This window comes from Epinephelus moara, chromosome 10 (assembly GCF_006386435.1).
Source record: "Epinephelus moara isolate mb chromosome 10, YSFRI_EMoa_1.0, whole genome shotgun sequence".
In the NCBI taxonomy this organism is placed as follows: domain Eukaryota; kingdom Metazoa; phylum Chordata; class Actinopteri; order Perciformes; family Serranidae; genus Epinephelus; species Epinephelus moara.
This window is the reverse complement of record NC_065515.1, coordinates 17,595,301-17,615,021: the sequence shown is the minus strand read 5'-3', so window position 1 is coordinate 17,615,021 and position 19,721 is coordinate 17,595,301. Positions and strand designations below refer to the sequence as shown.

At 42.8% G+C, this 19,721-nt stretch overlaps 1 protein-coding gene across 1 annotated transcript in view; it reads left to right on the top strand.

The window, feature by feature from the left end:
• The first annotated feature begins 483 nt into the window (after positions 1–483).
• LOC126396901 (tubulin polyglutamylase TTLL7-like) overlaps positions 484–19,721 on the top strand; it is a 21,523-nt gene continuing 2,285 nt past the window's right edge. Inside the window, exons 1-7 of the mRNA XM_050055272.1 lie at positions 484–745; positions 6,514–6,916; positions 7,340–7,471; positions 11,967–12,088; positions 14,614–14,681; positions 14,986–15,144; positions 19,335–19,551. Of these exons, the coding sequence (XP_049911229.1) occupies positions 6,892–6,916; positions 7,340–7,471; positions 11,967–12,088; positions 14,614–14,681; positions 14,986–15,144; positions 19,335–19,551 (723 nt within the window). The 5' untranslated portion in view covers positions 484–745; positions 6,514–6,891. The remainder of the gene's footprint in view (positions 746–6,513; positions 6,917–7,339; positions 7,472–11,966; positions 12,089–14,613; positions 14,682–14,985; positions 15,145–19,334; positions 19,552–19,721) is intronic.

Genomic DNA, 19,721 nt, shown 5'->3' with positions numbered 1-19,721 from the left:
TTGATTTTAGTTTTTAGTTGACTGAAATCTCCATTTGGCATAAGCTGATACATGGAAAATATACATAAGTCACACACTATGAATAAGAAAGCAAGAGTCTGGCAGATTTAGAGGAATATTTCCACGTTATTTCTGAATGACACGTTAATGACCTCTGAGCGGGACGCGCCCATAAATCGGCAGGGTTGTTTTTAGCACCATGGTCAGCGCCACAGTTGCTAGGTAGCTTCCCTGTGTTTGTATCCGCGAGTTGTGGAGGAAGCAGCTGCACCGAACCCTCCCTTAAATCATGACCTAAAAGGTGTAGGAAGTGAAACTCGCAGCTTTGGCAAGATTTTTATTGTTACTCACGGCTTGTTAAGAATTGAAAACAATATGTGCTGACTTAACATGTACGCCATACAGTACGCCAAACGTCACGTTGGCACCAGGTTGAGAATGCAAACTTCAGCACTTCATACAAGCCCCCCCTCTCTCACAGGGAGAATGGTTTAGCCCATGGACTCGCTCCAGCACTCATAGCACACAAGAGGACTACAAGATACAGATTTTTTTTTGTCTGTCAACCAACGTCAGTTTACAGTAGTAACGCCGTTACACAACATAAACACCATTATAGTGTTAAACATTATCTCGGGACTGGACGGGCTCTCTAAAGAGACCCTGGTGTGTCACTTAACGGCGGCTGTGTCGGTCGGATGAGACCAGCAAAAGAGCTGCACTGCCAGTGCCTGGAATAAATAAGGTAACGTTAACGGGCTACTTCGCCTCTCCATCCTTTGCTAGGTAGCGCTAACCGTAGAGTAGCCCAGGGTCATTGTGTTTTATCTGAATTATCAGACGGCGTCTTATTTTTCAGTTTGAAGCCACTAAATGAAAAGGCCTTCATTCACAGAGCAGTTAAACATTAGCGTTGCTACATTAACTGGATAGCAACATTGCCAGATTGCTTCCTTGTGTGATCCTTCCACCTGACCTATACAAGTGGCTAGCAACATAACGTTAGCCACCGTTTGCTAGCAACTTATTCACAGCAATAATACACCTGCTTAGGCTTTGTCACATTTAATTTGTTAGCTCAACCAATTATCTGAAATATCCAAGATATTGCACGCGAGGTTTAAGAAATCCAGTTTGCGCTAATCCTGAAATACAGGCAAGATCTGTTAAAGGGGATGGCCCACTATCCTTTCAGTGATCTGGAAGATACCATATCGACTGCTATGCTGTGACAAGCACAGGTCCCCTCGCTGCTGCTCTCAGTAGCTTAGCCTCTTAGCTCAGGCTAGCTTTGCATGCACCTTAAAGAAATGTGTCTTTGCATGCAAGACTAGTTTTGGATGCTCAAAGCTGGGCATGTGTTGTTTTAAATAGCCATTTGGTTCAGTGCAGTCTGTTTGTAGTCCAGTGTGCCACTTAGAGACCACATGCTGATAGAGCACCCTGGAGATGACCATTCCTGAAAGAGCAGATGGATTACATAATAGTAACAGCATAACATATGAGTTCTGGATGGCACCCTGCCTTCTGGGCTTATCCCAGAGATTAGGCTGTTAAGACAGATATGATATGTGTAATCTTTTATGATCATGCTGGCATCCTTAGGTTTTTGGATTAATGCAGGATATTTATTGCAGCACTGCATGTATAGCCTATCTAAGCAATCTGACACGATTCAGGCTTTCATTTATAAATTGCATACCATATGCACAACAGACCACATGTTGTCTATGTCAGCAGCTGCTTTGTTTTCCAGTTAATTAATTCATCTTGTAGACCCTGCCTGACAGGGGCCTTCCCTTTGTTGTGTCTTCAAGTTCTCTCGTATCCACACACCCTTGCTAGGTTTTCCTTAGACCACTTAGTAAAACCAAGTTTCATCTGGCAATAATCAGAAAAGATAAGGTATAAATTTAAAGCAAAGTGTTTAACAGTTGAAACCATATTCCTGAGGTGATGATACACCTGCGTACATGTAAAGCTTTGCTACAAAAGTGCAGTGCTTTTAAACAAACACTTGCGTGCACATTGTCGCAATCGTACCCTATTTAGAAAATAAGGTCAGGCAAGACTGTAGCTAATATCAATGTTTAATAGCATTTCTATTTTGCCTGCATCACTGTAGATTCTCTCTGATAAACTTAAGCTTAGCATTCAGCTGTTTGTTGTTGTATTTCAGTACCCCGTGGGCTGACAGCTCCCACACTTGTTCCTCCTCATATCTGGAAGAAGGCATGGAGCCAGAGTTGGGTCACTGGTTCAAGCTAATTTTAGATCCACTGGCAATTCTAAACCAACTACTTCCCTGTGAGAGTAGTCCGCAAACTCAGCTATCATTTTTCCCTGGGAGGACAATGTGGTGGTAGCAGCCAAATAGATGATATAAATAGTTTTTACAAAAGAGATCTTGCAAGCATACTTTATTTTTTAGACCTGAAGATGCACACAATCACACTGGCATTGGGCCTTTTAAGTGTGAGGAAAATGTCCAGTGAAAAGGCTTTACACTATTCTTTTGCCAAAAGGCCCGTGTTTTACTTATTTTGTTTACATTTGCTTTTCAGTTCAGGATGTGCAATAGTACAGCATGTCTCCATTCTTCAAGCCAGCATCTCTGCCCTTTTGTATAGTTATACATACCCCGAGGTCCCTGCACTGCTGTAATGGCAGGACCGGGGCATGCTGCATGTACAGAAAAGAACTTGTGTCTGCAAATCCTGCTGACATAAGGCTAAGTGGTGTTTCCCCAAGCCTCTCTATTGATTCGTTATTTGACGGCTGCTTTCTGTAGTTTCATGTAAGGCGGGGAGAACATAAAACAAACCCTCTGGGGAAGCACTGCTGGTTGTTGAAGGGACTTGTGTAATAAGTGTGACACCGCTTGTCATGAATAAACAGTCTAGCGCTTTGGTTCAGCTTTTCCTTTGGCACACTTCTTGTAAAGCTGTTGGTGCTGTCCTTTTGGATTTGCTCTTGATGTAAAAGGGAGTGCCGTGTTTTTGAAGTGAATGTGATATTGAGATAATGTCACTGTGAAGGTGAAGTTCTTAGGGTTTTGAAGTAGACATAACTTTACTTCCTGTATTTGTGTTGAGTCCAAATGCTGAAGACAATATATATATATATGTATTCCTGAGAGCGAGAACCATGGCGTACATTAATGTGAAACACATTAACAACACGTGTTGGATAATGAGGGGAAAATTCTGCATAATGACAACCTGAAAGACAGACATGCTTTTGTCACGCATTTAGGCCCTGTTAGCCAGAGAGTCATGCAGATGAGCAGCATGAAGAGCTGACTCTCTACAATGAGGCCTTTCTGTGCTGTGTGAGGCAAAGGGGAAGTGCATGAGATCAGCATCCATAGGGGCTCTGCCTTTTCAGCTGTGCTTGCTTCTGCTGTGCTGTGGCGGCCCTCTGGCTCACTCTATTGGAGAAAAAGTGTCACTGCATCACAGGATTAACAGTACATACTCTACTTAGTGGAAGGGATTTAGTGAAGATTTAATACTTCACTGAAGGATTAATTGCAGTGATGCTCGCAGTAAAATATATTAAGTAATTCTTTCAAATCCTGAACCCCATTTTGTCGATGTTCTCATGTTGTATGTCCAACAATCTTACAAAAAGTAACGAGAAGGTTGATAGAAATGACAGGGACACAGGGACAGTGTCATAAAATCCCTTATTTTTCATATTAAGCATACATTTTCCATACTGTCTTTATTTGTATATTGTGTCTTTTCTATTCTATTATGCAGAGATAGGACAGGTATGGCTTGTGACAACAGTCAATGAGCAAAACTCAAACCTGTGACGTCACAACAGGATGTCTTGCTTGAGTCCCTCTACCAGTCAGTGATAACAGTGACTCTAATCTGGTGTCCACTTACACTGCAATCCCACTTCTACCGCCGTGTGAATGCAAGTAAAACTAGGCCGCCTTGCAGCTGATAACCACCGCTACCGCTAAGACAAATGAGCAAAAGACAACGGTGCCTCTCTTTGCTGTATCATCCATCAGTGCGTTACCAAAGTGCCTCAACTGTGACCTTATATGGTAGTCAGGCAAACAAGCCTAGATTGAAATCTGTGTTGACATTTTACTCTGAAAAGCGTAATGACAGAAATGTAATCGCATCATCATTTAAAATCTAGTATCTGTTTGTGAAAGTCCCTCTTTTTCAGTTATTGTGGTCGCATGATTTAACAATATTGAGTCCGAGCTTAAAAAATAATAGCACCTCCAAAACAATGAGCACGACTAATAATTTTAATATTAATATAAATACAAATACTAAAAAATGTGTAATTTATTATGTCTACTGTAGCTGACAACACTGACAGAAAATGTTGATTAAACACAAAAAGAGGATAAAATAATTGTTGCTCAAATTATAAAGAGTCTTAATCTTGCAGTACTTTGTAGAATAATTAGGATTAACATCACAGCCATTGTCTGAGGGTTTTGTGTATTTTTCAAAGATTACTTGTATGTAGAGTATTCATGTATGTTCTAATCGTATGTGTGTGTTTCTAAGTGTTTAGTTGCATAATATGTGCCTGCCAGACCCCCCCTCCTCCCCTTGTTCCTGAGGGATTATATGACACTAAGGTCCAGTGCTCCTATAGAGACAGTGTTTCCTGCCTCCTGTACAGAGAGCCAGTAAACCACTGGGAGGTGGGGGCAGTTTGTCGACAACACAGCTTGCCTCACTTTATCACCCTGACTCTTTGTTGTTTCTCTCCCCCTCTGTGCTGATCTCATTTCAGTCTTGGCCCTCTCCAGGATCAATGTCTTGCGCTTACCACAGGCAGACCAAGAGGCTGACAGTAAAGACTACTGAGTGATCGAATAATGTGATTGGATCGGTTCCCGATTTCTAATTTGTGCAGAGGATGCTGATTGAATCGACGGGGGTTGCTTTTCAAGTCAGCGCGTTAACATATCTTCTGATGTGTATATGTGTACATGTGCACCTACAAGTATATCAGTGTGTGTGTGTATGGACAGTAAACATTGGTAGATAGGAAATGGGCTTTTCAGTATATTCTCACCACAAGAGGCTACTGTTGATCTCTGTATGAAATGCATAGGAGGCACCATATGCTAGTGTGCTGTAGATGTAGCTTAACTGGTGTATATCACCTATAATTCATAGTATATGCAGTTACATCTGTTTCTATACTAAATGGACTGATACCCTGCATGTTTTTTAGCCACACCTTTGATGGTGGCTATTTTTTCTTTTGCAAAATCATGACATCTTGATTGGGATTCGTGATTTTGTTTTTAATTTTCAACCATAGGAAGAAAAATATGCAACAGTTATTATTTGCCTTCACATGGAAAGCACTGCAAACACTATCATAATTGTATAGCAGGAGTTTTTAAACACTTTATGAGGCAGTCTTTCCGAACTTTTTAGCATGTGGCTCTTGAAAAGGTGGCATTGCCTTCTTGTTGTTGGATTGTGACCAGGTTAGCCATTTTTTTGGGAACTTGTAGAGGTTAAATTATCCAATAATTCACGAGAAAAGATGAGAGAAAATAGATAAATATGTGTTGCAGAAATATGTGGTTTATATCTCTGTTAGTCATCTCACAACCCTTCAGATTTATAATGGGGCGAGGGGAGGGTCATGGATCATTGCGTAGCTACATGCACTACTTGACTTGTGAGGATCAAGAGCAGCTGGAATCATTCTATGTACATTCATGGTTTGCCAGTCCATCGCTGTGAGGAGTCACACAGATTCATACCCTATGGGCATCTCATCTTTTGAGAATGTGTGGTATCTCGAGCACCTGGACATGAGAACCCACAGTGACAAAAGGATGCAAACCCCACTCAAGGAAAACAGGGATTCAACCATAGTCCTCTCTTGCTGTGAGGCAACAGTGCCACTGAGTCACCGTGCCAGCAAAAAATTAAATGTGACAGGGCATCTCGGCAACGCTTGATTACCCCCAGAAGTGGTTTGAAGACACACTCTCTCAGACCACGGCCAAACAATAACAGAATTTGGCTGATGACTGGCGTTAATTTCCCACACCACTCCATAGCCTGAAGCATCCTTTTAACAAACCACTGTAAAGATGCCATCTGTTTGAATGAAGTGACCTCTCAGCCATACAATGAAATCCAGCTGGCACAAACATCAGACACAATGAGCTTCTGCAAACCCTTTTACTTGACAATCATATTAATATTTCACTGGAATAGCAATTAGTCCAGCAGGTGGACGTCACACAGTTTTAGATGATTTCATTAGTAGTGCTGCAGTGTCCGAGCCCCACAGAGTTCTAACTGAACTTGCATGCGTGGTGTCACATTGATGTAGCCTGTGATAGGCCTGTGTGTGCTACATTAAAAGCATGTCCAATGCACCCCAGTCCAGTGAGAACACATACATAGACCCACAGTCTGCAATGGAGTCGCCCTCTGGGCAGTCAGCCTACTACTGTTCTGCTGCTCTAACAGATCTTTCTCTTCCTCTCTTCTACAGGCATTCCTATCCATCCCTCTGTCCATCCCTTCCCTCCCTCCCTCCTCTTGGGGCTGTAAATAAGCTGGGGCTGTGTAGACCCTTGAGAGGCCCTCCCCCTCCCACTCTTCCCCACCACTGCTACCCCCCCGTCTAACTCCCCTGCCCACTCAGGCTCTGCTGCTGCTCTTTATGTTGCTGAAAGGCGCCAGGGAGATGCTCAGATGATCCATTGGGCCATCCTGAACCACATCGTCCATACACCCCGAGACAGGGAAGACTAACTACTGCGAGCGTGAGAGAGCCCTTGGAGGGTGCTGTGAGTACCCTGTGAGGCCCGCCCTCCCGCCAAGCCTGGCAGAAAGCTTGGCTTGCCCCTTCACTCCTCCAGCCCCTGAGATGCCCTCCCCTCCCAATGAAGGAGGTGAGTAAGAGAGGTCCCAGCTCTCTCAGGAATGACATGATTATCCTGTTAGATGGTTTGCTGGCTAAGGCTTGCATATTTTTGTACACACACACACCTGGCCACCTGCTTATATATGTACCTGCCTGCCATCATCAGTACTATTCTCTCCTGCATAGAGCCACACACGCACACGCACACACACACACACACACACACACACACACACATACAGATTATAATAAAAGGATCATGATGCATGCAGCTACAGCAAACTAGACGCCTCATTCATTTACACCCTAGTCCCATAAACAAGCCGCACTAAATCCCCTGCAGATGTGGATAAAATATATTACAATACTCCAGCAACTCCTGTTCCCCTCCCAGTCAGGAGCACAAGCTGTGACTGTATCTACTGTTGTTGTATGCTGTCTCTTCCTCCAGAGGATCAAGGAGCGTCCCCCGTGAACGTGCCATCTGTGGGCTCCTACCAGAGCAGTGGGAAGAGGAAGGTGCGCACCAAAAAGAAGAAAGGCACTATCACCGCCAATGTTGCTGGCACCAAATATGAGATTGGTACGCTATTATATATTTATTTCTAATTATACTAGAATGCTTTGGAGATTACAGTAATCACAACAATACACACAAAAGTTCACTGATGATTTTAGCTTAAAAGGTTTGAAAAAGGAGCTAAAACAGACACTACAGAAATGTCAGTCTAAGATAAGACACTTTTGATCACAGTATTCGTCTTTATGGAGAAGCTGGTGTAGGATGAAAAGAGGCTTTCTTTGAGATGTGTGATGAAACCCTTTCATTGATGTACATTATCCTAGTATTGATGTTTTTGTCAGAAAAAAAGTGAGTTGCCTGAAATGTTTCAGCAGTAGTGTTAGCGGCTGTAACTTCAGTAGTTGTATTAGTATAACTTTAGTTATTCTTTTATTCAGGCCATTACTTACATAGACACGTTGGATGTGCTTATAGTCTGACTCACAGGATGCAGACTGTGCATACAAGCCTGCCATTGGCCACCTATTCCAGATGGAATTCATCTCCCCTTTGGGTTATCATTTTGCAAGGGCACCATCGCTGCATCCTGGGCTTAGCGCTGCCCAAGACAATTGTGACTGATTTAAAGAAACACAAATACCCAGAGCATCTTTTTCCCTGAGTGCTCAAGTGCTGAGTACAGCCAGACCATCTCCAGCACTGGCACAGCACTGGAACAAAATGTGGAGATAGGTCTGGATATACGACACTATTTTTTTTAAAGATTTTTAAATCAATTTTTTCAAGCTGTAGTTGGTAACTTTTATAAAAAAAAATAAACCCCTTTTCTCGTGTCTTTTGAAACTGTTTCTATAAACATACAGCACTAAATGAGACAGATAATCTGTGGCCTTACTGCACCTAAACGAAGACAACCAGTCAGAGCCGAGGACTCTCTCACGCAGCTGTCAATCATGTCAATCACAGCTCGTGAACTGCGGTCAAACTGCATTAGGTGTAAAATGTGAAAGCTTGTGACTGGCCGGACCAGCTATCTCATTCCACAGCTAAACAGTACACTAAAATATGTTTCTGGAAACACTTTCAGTAACAGAATCCTGATTTATTTTCCATCAGCGCTGCCTAGCGTGACAGTTTGACTGCAGTTTACTGTTAGAGACTCCTTTTGCTCTGATTTTTTGGTGTGCTGCTGAAGAGTCTAGCAAATAGCATTAGAAGCAGCAGGAAGAGGAAGAGGGACACATATTTTTCACAGACTATCTGTCCCATGGACTTCTTTCAGAATAAAGTGACAGTTTCAGCAAATATGACAAAAAGTTATTTTCATAAAAGTTACCAGCTGTAACTTTAATGCCTGAATTGATATAATCCAAATGTGAGCATAGAAGGAAAGTTGCTGCTTTTATTTTGGTAATCTATAAAGCCCAGTTTCCACCGTGCAGTACAGTGCAGTTCGTTATGCTTTTTTCCCATTTCCACTGTAAAAAGTTGTGGATGGCACCAATGGAACTGTTCCGTACCGTCCCCATTTTGGTCCCCCCTCTGTTGGGGTACCTAGCACACAGATCTGGTACTCAAAGGTGGAGCTGTGAACACTGCAGTGTGTTGATTGGTCAATAACGACGGTCACTCTGCTCAGGGCTGAGTTGTGGCTGGTTTTGAGGCTCATGTGACCACTGTTCATACTGTGGAGAGTTTTATTAATAAACTGTAACTATAAAATGAAAGGATGTTTTGGTGCCTCTTGCAGCAGCTGGAGTCTGAAAAAAAATAACCTAATTCACTCAGCCGACTGCCGGCAACTTTTAAGGTGGAACGTGAACTTGTAATGTAACTCAATGCATGAGGTGATGACATGAATCAATCAACACACCTTAAATTTCACTGACAACTTTGACCATCACTTTAGTTGTTATATGACATACACTTTTAGTAATGAGTGGATCTTTGTGCGTTTAAATATTAATTTCGATTGGGTTATGTGAACTGCATAAATTCTAATCCTGAATTGGAGGAAAAACAAGCATGGTGGAGCGTCTTTCCTGTGGGCTACAGCAACACTAAATCCCCGAGCTTGCCTGAGAAGGACTAAATGCACAAACCCCCTATTTTTAAATATCCCATGGAGAGAGACTCTCACCGCAGCCTGTATAATTCTGTTCAGAAAAATGTTGGCATGTAACCCACTTCTGTGGACGATAAAAGAGATGCAGACTTCTCTCTGTGTCACTGGCAATGATGAAGTACTGTGAATGGTGGACGAAGCAGTGAGTGACAACAACCTCGCCCACATGAAAGAGTACTGTTTGCGGTGGAAACACTAGGGTCTAGGTACCATGTCTGAAGGGTACCTCGGGTTCCAAAGGTACCATACCGAAAGTGTTTGATGGAAACACAGTGGTTTCAAGTAAAACAAAGCCGAAGCAAGAAAGCAGAAAAATTGTGTCGGTCCGAGGACACAGACCTTTAGTAGCTGCTGTAGCAACTCCAGTTCATTCAGCCACAGCAAACTCCTTCAGGATCAGCAAACTTTCTGTTACTGTTGTTACACAGCTTAGACCCAGCCCACTGTGACCCCCTGCTACAGCTGCTGCTGAAGATCCGTCTCTGGAGCTTCTGCCTGCGCTCTCCTCTTGGCAAATAGTGTCCTAGCGAAGGAGAGTGAGGCGGAGGGACTGCCAGCTGCACCAGCTCGCTAAGTCTTTTCTCATTGTGATCTGATAAACAGAGAAACAGAGAGACAGAGTGAAGAGGGGCTGAGTGAATTAATGCTTCGTACACAGCTCTACAATGAAATAAGATTTTATCAGTTTTAAATAGTAAAAAGAAAATAAAAGAAAACCAATATGTGGCGGTCAGTGTTGATATTGTGGTAGCTGCCACAAATAAATCAATGTATGGGAAACACTGCACTAGCCTGATGAGCCAGCATGCTAAATGTAGCAGTTAAAGTTTGCTTAAGTTTACTCAGATCAAACTACATTGTGTTTACAAAACTACAGAGCCTCAGATTTCCAGCATCTAAATTTATATTTAGTTTTTTTTTTTTTCATGAAAAATTCCTGACTGGGCAAGACCAACATTTTGGGTGGTCCTGCAGGTAAGATTAATTAACTGTGACACATTGAATTGTATATATTAATTTTAGAAACAGCTCTCAGTATGGCTCAGTCAGTCCCTCAAAACACGGCAAATCTAATCACAATGTTGTCTCAACAATAAAACAATACACTATAGATTTTACTCCCAACAATAAAATCTAATTTGCTGTGGTGGATTGTGTGAGGGAGGCCGTTGTTATTTAATGTCTTAAATTAAACCTAACAGAGTTGCGGTCCAGCAACAGTTCACACAGAGACCGCTCGGCCTTACATACATACATAAATCTTTATTGAGGTAATTTAACTTGGCAGTGAGGTTTTTTTTTTTTTTTTTTGAGAAGGGCAAACAGAAGCATAGTAAGCACTCCTCACATGGTCAGTATATGCCAGTGTGGCAGCACAGCTCTCAGGGGTGAACTACAACCTATGAAACTAAGGAGTCAGCAGCAGCAAGTAGAAGTTGGGGGCTGCCCGGATCCTGTAGGTAGATGGGAGTCTAGCTGTGAGTCAGTTTGCTTGCTGTGACGAGACCCTCTCAGTGGCCATTCTGAGAGCAGTGCAGGGCTATTGTGAAGGAAAATTAACACTAAGGGCCAGATGGATGGCTCATTTTTGCTGTTACCTTTTTCGCAGCTGTCTTTTTTTGTTCCAGGATTGATTGTATTACAGGTAGAGGTTAAAGGTCAGGGAAGATGGTGTTGGAAATTTGCTTTGCACCCACTGAGAAGGGAATATACACTCTGGCCCTAAGGATGTCTGTTTCATGAGATAGGTAGGACAGGATTGATTATAGCTTTGCACTCAAACACCCGACTGGTAACTGTAAGCATAGGCCTGCTGTGATGTAAACCCCTTCCTATTTCAGTTAGCAAAACACTGTTAGCATCCAGCGACGTTAACAGATGGATGAAGTTACATCGGAAACACCTTTTTCCCCATTCAAGTGCCATCATGCAACATTAGGCAAGCCTTCTCCAGGTTTGTCAAGGCTTTCAAGAAATTAATTAATACCACGTTTCGTTAGGGCGTATGAATTTTTCATTACTCACTGAATAATGAATAGTTGTCGGATTAATGTCCAAATGGGCTTGCCTCCTATCTCTCATACTATGGGGTTTCCAGTGGGATTTGAATGCATTACAGACAATTAATTTATCTTTTTGAAGAGGGGCATTACGATTGGCTGCTCCGCAACCATTCCATGAATGGTAAATATTGCTGTGAGCTTTATGATCTATAATCTCACAGACTCATTTCTCATATAATGTCTGCAGAAACAGAATTTAAGCCTAGCAAAATGTTTGAGTGAAACTCTGATCTGTACTGTAGAAATATTTGATTTGCGGTCACATCTTGTTCTCACAAGTAACTTTGTGATCATGAATATAAAGTTTATTTAAATGACTGTGCGGCAAATTCTGTGAATGGAATCTAATGTGACTGTTTTCCCACAGTTCGTATAGTCATCAGCGAGGTGGACTTCATCAAGACCCGGGAAGATGACGAGACTGCCAACCTCATCTGGAATGACTCGGCCGTGCAGCACGAGAAAATCGCTGAGCTCAGGAATTATCAGGTACACCGCATGGCTACCATGTCAAGTCAACACGCCTTGCTCGGGGGCACCGTAGCCTAGAGGTTAGAGAGGAGAGCTTAGGAATAAGAGTGTCAGATCCAATTGCTGTACTGAACAGGAAAAAAGAAAAACTCGATCTTAACCTTTACAGTATGCTCCAGTAAAGCTGCTCAGTGGCCAGCAGCCAAAGACCGAGATACTGATCAGCTCCCAGTGGATGTATGTAACTTTGTAAAGTCTGGAGCAGCAGTTCTAAAGAAGATGTTCAGCTGACTTTATCGGTAAACCAACAAACCAAGAAAAACAAAACAACCTGCCTCTGATCACTGGAGGTGAAGACGGATTTTTCCCAAAGATTCCTTAAGAGAAAAGGAGCAAAGACTCTGAAATGAAACAGTGCAGTGCACCAAAAGGTAAAGGATAAAAAGGATGAAACAAACATGACAGCAGCTGTAACCCGCCTGTGAGAATTGTTTCAAAATTATTTTCCTGTAAAGAAAAACCAAATCCCTCACTTCAAATAAACATGACACGATTATCTGCAGATTCTTCTAACCTATTACAACACAAAGCATTTCTTGATAAGTTTTTTCACACGTTTGCAGAGAGAACAAACCACTAAACCAGTTTGATGCAAGGCCTTCTCCCAAGCCTTTGAATATTTTGCACTAAAATGTGATGAAATCTGAACTGTAACAAAAGATCTCACTTATTGTCACAGCTCAAATTGCATCGAGAGAAAAGCAGTTACACCTTAGATTTATCACAGCCATTTTACTTGCTAGCATATGCAATGCTGATGCAGCAACACACATTACAGGTGAGGACAGCAAGGTCTCACATACACTGCTGGCTAATACGAATAATTAAAACAAAATGTGGAGTTCTGCTGTGAAAAAAATGGGTGTTTGTACACCATCCTGCCTTACAGTACATTTTTCTACTTGTCTCCAGTGGAACTAAATAGGTAAAGGGAAAAATAGGAAAAAGAGAGATCCCTTGTCAGGTTTACAGAAGTAATAGTAAATGTCAGAATGAAATAAAATAGAATAAAGATAGGTAGGTAGGTTTAATTGTTCAAGGCAATGAAATTACAGAGCCCTCCAAGTGCACAGTGCATATTGCAAAATAACAAATTAAGAGTAAAATGAAGAAAAACCAAGCAATTAAAAAGGACTTATGGACATAAATTAAAATTAAACAATAAATAACAGAAAGAATTAGAAATGTGACGATGAATGGAGGATTCTGAATGTGTCCACCTGCTTTCCCTCCGACCCTGAGAGGTAAAAGAGAGACAGCAAATAGGAACGAGGGCTGGAAAGGGAACAACAGAGCTTACACAGAGACAGATATGAGGACTGACAGGTAGACTGACAAGTAGTGAGCAGCAGGGGTGGGGGGGGGCAGGTTCAGGTGTCACCGGTGATGTTGACAAGACAGACCTAAACAACGAGGGTTGCTCTCTGTTCTGTGTACTAGTCTGAAAGTGATCTTACCCCTGTTTGACCTCCCTGTCCCGCTGACTGAACTTGCTGCTGCCGCTGCTCCCCCTCAGCTGCGAGCGTTAGCCATCCATCTTCCCGAGTGCTTATTTGATTACACTGGGCACTAATGATCGATTAAATCACAGGCTAGAAAGAGTATGGCTTGTTAGGACCGGGGCGGCAAGAGTTCAGCTAAGTAGATTGAATATTACAAATACTGTAACAGCTTAACGTGTAGCAATGTGGCTAATGTTTTCTCATAGAACGGGTGATTTGCTGTCAATTGTTTTCACTTGCTGTCTCGCGCCGCTGTGGTGTTTCATGAGATAATTTCTCAGTAGAAAAGTAGAAGTCCCTCAACAATTGGTTTTGATTTCCCCTCACAAGCCACGTCGTCTCGCGGCATTGGCATAATTGTGCAATCTCTTCCGAATCCCTAATTACGTCTGTCTCGTTTGGATAATAATCACGGGATCCTTTTACACTCTGCGTTCTTGTTTTTTTTTTCTCCCTCTGCTTTCTCTCTCTCTCTCCCTCTTTTAATTCTTCCCTTTTTTCCGTTTAGTGATGTACTGTGAGAGTTTGCTGTCAAGTTTCAGTTCATATGAGCCTAATTAACGCCCCTGTTCAGGCTCATTTGGTCAAAGAATACAGAAAACCCAGAGTTTTTCCTTTACCCCCCACCCCCCTTTCGGCGCATTCAAAGCAATTCATTCAACTGTCACTGCAGGAGCTTGCGATGCAGAACCAATTACCTCGGCCCCTCGGAGTTGAGATTGATCGTTTTTTTTTTCCTCTCGACTCTTCCCTCCCCAACCTTTAAAGTATAAAAAAAACACGGAAAACTAAATAAGGGTTGAGAAAGGTCTCAGCGTCACCTTTTTGTTTTGAGTCCGTAATTGGGCATAAATGTCAGAACATTGTAAGCTCACTTCAGGTTGCTGCCTTTAATGTGCTCATTTTTATGAAGGGGTGGGGGTGGAATTGAGTGGCGTAATGGCCCTAACAACATTATTATGTCTGCCTGTCCCTCTGCAGAGAATTAACCATTTCCCTGGCATGGGCGAAATCTGCCGGAAAGACTGCCTAGCAAGAAATATGTCCAAGTAAGTTTTCAATTGAGAGTACTTTGGTTCAGTTGCAGATGTGCAAAAACAACAGCATTTCAAAACTCAGTGTTTAGCCAGATGGCACCCTCAGAAGTCACAACTGGGTACTTGTAACACGCTGCCATTACAAGCCAAATAAGTAGGAGACACTGCTGTAAAGGCACAATATTCAACTTTACTGTTAAAATGCAAAATGTGTAAAAACTTGTCATTTAAAAAGCACAAATACAAGACTCCAGATGTTTCTAAAAGTATAAAATGTCGCTCTACTCCCACACACGCCCTTTCTCTGTTTCTCCAGAATGATCAAGTGCCAGCCTCAAGAGTACAGCTTCATACCCAAAACCTGGATCTTCCCCGCTGAGTACACTCAGTTCCAGAACTATGTCAAGGAGCTACGCAGGAAACGCAAGCAGAAGACCTTTATCGTCAAACCTGCCAACGGAGCCATGGGTCACGGGTAGGTCAGAGGGCAGCAAGTGCCCCAGAGCAAGTCTAACACACTAACTATAAGACTGACAGACGGATCCGGGCCATGACAGAGAAGGCGAGAGTGACTGAAGTGGAGGATAGAGAGCAAGATAGTGAGTCAGTGGAGGAGGAAATTAGCAGTAGAGCAAATAGAGGACAAGCACAACAAAACAAGGTAATAAGAGGTTTGTGACCCTGACATGGGCGTCTATGGAAATGGCATTATGGTCGGGACCAGATTGAGTATTTGAGCTGAGAGGGTGTGGTGAATCTCATTGTTGGCCTCATTGTCCTCGATGGTCACACTCTCCATAAATCAGAGGTTATCGCTGCCAGTGGAGGACACACACACTCTCACACACCACACACACACACGCAGTCCCTGGCAGTTACTGTAGTTCCTTCCCTGAAGGTCTCTGCATGTGATTATTGGATATCTTTATGAGGCACCATCAGCGGAGACCAGTCAGACTAGAAAATGGACCAAGATGGCTGCTGCAGGGGACTCTGTCTCACAATAGCATCTCTTTATCAAAAGATGAGCAGGCTGTGGTACCTGAATGCATATTTCATGCCTGCAGTCCCATGGGGTGAGCGCCTTTCTCTGGGTTGTGATGTCACATGTCTGTGGTATGTTTTCACTATCCTGACAGCTGAAATCATGAGGTACTTAGAGAATCAGTAAAGAGGTGTGGTGACATGAAATTTTTACTCGTACATTGACAAATTTATTAGGTACACCTGTACACCTTAAAGCAATCAAATGTAAAATGCCAGCAGTCAACACAACTTTGATGACGCAGTGGTGGTGTTGCTCTTTGCTTTGAGAGGACCCTGTTGAGCTGGTTTGGTCGTCTTGTACGAAAGCTCTCCGGGTTTTGGAGGAGTTCCAGGTACCACTGACTGGGAGGAGATCTGTTGATGAGAATTCGGAAACTCCTGTGGAAAGGGACGTTTGGGCTCTGCTCAATCTTTTGCCACCACACAACACTGACAAGGATAAGTGACTCAAAAACAAAATTGATGGATGCAGCAGAAGTGGTCGGCAACACAAGTATTCTGAATTGCCTCCAAAATTAAGCCAGTAACTGATTCCAGTGTTACATGTGTGGGCCATAACCAACCTATCTGGCACTCAAACAGAATTGTATTGAGCTATGATTTGACCTGTGTGGAGGTCAGGCCTGCATTACCAAGAGAAGTGGAAATGCCGAGTGGTTTCGAAGTCAAAGGTTCAAGTGTGGTTGGTTTAGCAAATAGTTCTGTTTTGTAAAATGAAATGTAAATTTAAAGACAGATGTGGTGGCGGTTTAGAGATTAATTTATAAAGAGCAAATTTCTGTTTCGAGAAATTAGAGTTTTATTCCAATATTTAGGGTGACATATGCAAACAGATCCCCAAGCTGGTCAGCCAAGAGATTCAGAAAAGAAGTTAAGTTGCCACTACTTGTACAGGTACTCGTGCATTATAGCATCCTTAGTTCTCACACTTAGCAGAGTATTTCATCTGTACCTCCATACCTTTATCTAGGCTGTCTGTGTTTACTGTCCATGTTTACTGGGAACCGAGAGTTGACGGCTAAATCCCACGTCGATCTCAATACATGTCTTTGTTACACGGCCTTATTCTTTCACACAGAATCAGAGGCACATGCAGCTCATTCGGCTGCCTGTGTAGTAATGATAAAACAAGAATTACGAACACTTGAGAATATGTTGAAACTGCACAGGTTGAGAAACATTTACTAAGTATTGTTTCTGACTTCTTATTCTTTGAAAATGTGCTCCCTGAAATGCCTGTGTGAAGAAACACTTTGGAGTGCATTCATCAGTGGCACCAATAGGTGGGGATATTGAAGTACAAATAGCTCAGCATGCTTCACCTCTCCCTCTAATTCTCTTTGAATTTGTCCTTTCTGGTATAATGTGAGCATTACTTATAACTCCATGCTGCACTAAGCCCTTATTTATTAAAGAATAAAAGGCAGCAAAGGCTGAATTATTGCAATACATTAAGAATATGAAAGATGATGAGTTTAGCTCGACCACTCAACGGCGGGCGGCTCACAAGATTAGATTTTTCTCTGGTTTTTTTTGCATGGTGTGACGCGGCAGGAAATTAAGTTATATCTACCCCCTGTAATTTATTTTTCCGTCGGCCGACTAAATGAAGTTATTGTTTGTGTCTGAAGCGCAGCTTGTTATAAGGGAAACAAAATAAAAGCGCGTGCAGGGCTTAAAAAGGCGAGATCCCCTCCGGTGCCAAATTAAATAGGCAGGGGAGAGTGGGCCGTGATTATCTGACACCCCAGCTCATCAATCATGTCGTCTTCTCCTCAGCTACTCCTCCTTGACTAACTAACACCGTTAACCCTGTCCTCATCATTCAGCTTGCTGTCTGCCTGTTAGGAGGGCCCTTCACATCATCGGTCAGCCTGCCATCAACTTCTTCTCTGTTCAAGCACTGTGATAAGCAGGCCAATGAAGCGCACGTCCACAGTATGCCACTGTTTTAGTTGGCAGAAGCAAGTTGTGATTGATAAACCTGAAAGTAACAACAACATCGCACCAATGCAGATCTAAAAGCTGGGAGGGTTTTATCACACCCCTGAAGGGAGGACTGCTGAACTAAGACCTCATTTCATCATCACCTGAAAGGCATTACCTGATCCCAGCCTAGATTCACACTTAGAAACTCATCAGCAATGCTCCAGTGTTTTTGCTTCATCAAAGTTAACTGCGCAGGTGAATTCTTTGGTCAAATTACAACAACACAGGCCGCACTGTTCCCAGGATACTGTATGTTCTGGCTGTGATTACAGAGCAGAACAATGTTTGCCCTCTGGTGGCTCAGTGCCACAATATCTTAATACCTCAAACTGTACTTTTTGAACAATCAAGTCTTTACATCTTAGCCAAAAATTGTGTTTGTGTGTGTGGTGCGCCTGCTTGCATGTGTATAATGGAGCCTTCCAGGCTGTGCATGTAACCAATTTAGGCCAAGTCTGCCTTAACTATGAGTGATGGTGATATAGGTCAATCGCGATGCTTGTACATAGTGGGAGATTGTTTAGAAGTGAACCCTAAACCCCACCCTGCACACATGCATACACCCATACACACACAGACATTTCACAAAGTTTGGAAAATACTGCCCCTCACCCTCGCGTGCACAGCCACATGGATGCACACAAACTAACACAGCTCATTCTTGAGTCCAGCTAGCAATGGCCTGCATACTATAAGGCCTGAGTGCCAGTGACATGAGACCAAAGCAAACGAAGGAGGGTGGAGGTTGAGACGGAGCGCAGTGTCTGCTCCTATTAACCTGCCCAAAGACCGTGCTACAGCATTTGATGCACTGTGCCATTCAGAGTAAGCAGAGTGGAGTTTGGCTTCAGAAAATCACAATGTTCTCCAGATGCTTGCGGAGCATTTCTCAGACAAACCAGCATTCATGTTGTACCTGTCTGTTTTTTGTACATTTATTTTTCAACTGTATTATTTAGATGGCCAGGTAATGAAGGGAGCAACAAAAGTTTTGGAACGCTCAATGCCCCTCAGAGCCAAACAGCTTGTCCTGCTCAAACTAGACCTGAGGTATGCTGAGCGCACTCATTTACAGATGTTTTCAGTGAAGGTTCTGTAGCAATGGAAGGTCACATGAATACCATCAGAGCACAATGGCTCCGACCCTTTCACTCCTAAGGGCTAAACGTCTTCAGTGTAAATATAAGAACCATTGCGTGCAAAGTTAGGACATATCTTTACCCTCTAACTGTATCTATTGCTTCTGTAGACCATTATACTTACTATCATTGCTTTGGAAAGCAGAGGCAGAGCAAAGTTCCTCTTGGGATGTGAAGATTGAAAGTATCACCATAACAGGCAGATGTGGCACCCCAGCAATACGTCCCCAACATGTCCTGATGAATTGAAATGAAATACAGTGTTGAACCCCATTAAAATCTGTATACTGTTTGGCTCAGTCCCACCCCTCCAACAGATACAGTATATAAGACAGTGCCAATGTCATCAGTCATGTTCACGGTCCCTGCTATGCTGCCATCTATCATTTTTTTAATTATCTTTTTTGTCTTTACTATGCCATATTTTATTATGCTGCTGACGACACCCCAATTTCCCCCCCAAGGATTAATAAAGTTTCTGTCTATCCAGGATCTCGCTTATCCGTAACTGTGAGAAGCTGCCAGCCCAGGAGCACTTTATCGTTCAGGAGTACCTGGACAAGCCCTTCCTGATGGAGGGCTACAAGTTTGACCTGCGCATCTACATCCTTGTCACTTCCTGCGATCCGCTTCGCATTTTTCTCTACAACGACGGCCTGGTTCGCATGGGCACTGAGAAGTACCACGCACCCAGTGAGGCCAACCTGGTGAGTCACAGACAATAATACGACTAATAATAAAGATAAGGACATGTATATGTGTAGGATTTTTCAAAGTAAAGATACAAAGTGCTCTACGGAAGCTTCACAGACTTGAAAGTGCACACATGGTCATAGACGCATACCTTGTACCTTAGAACAGGACATGCATCTTTATT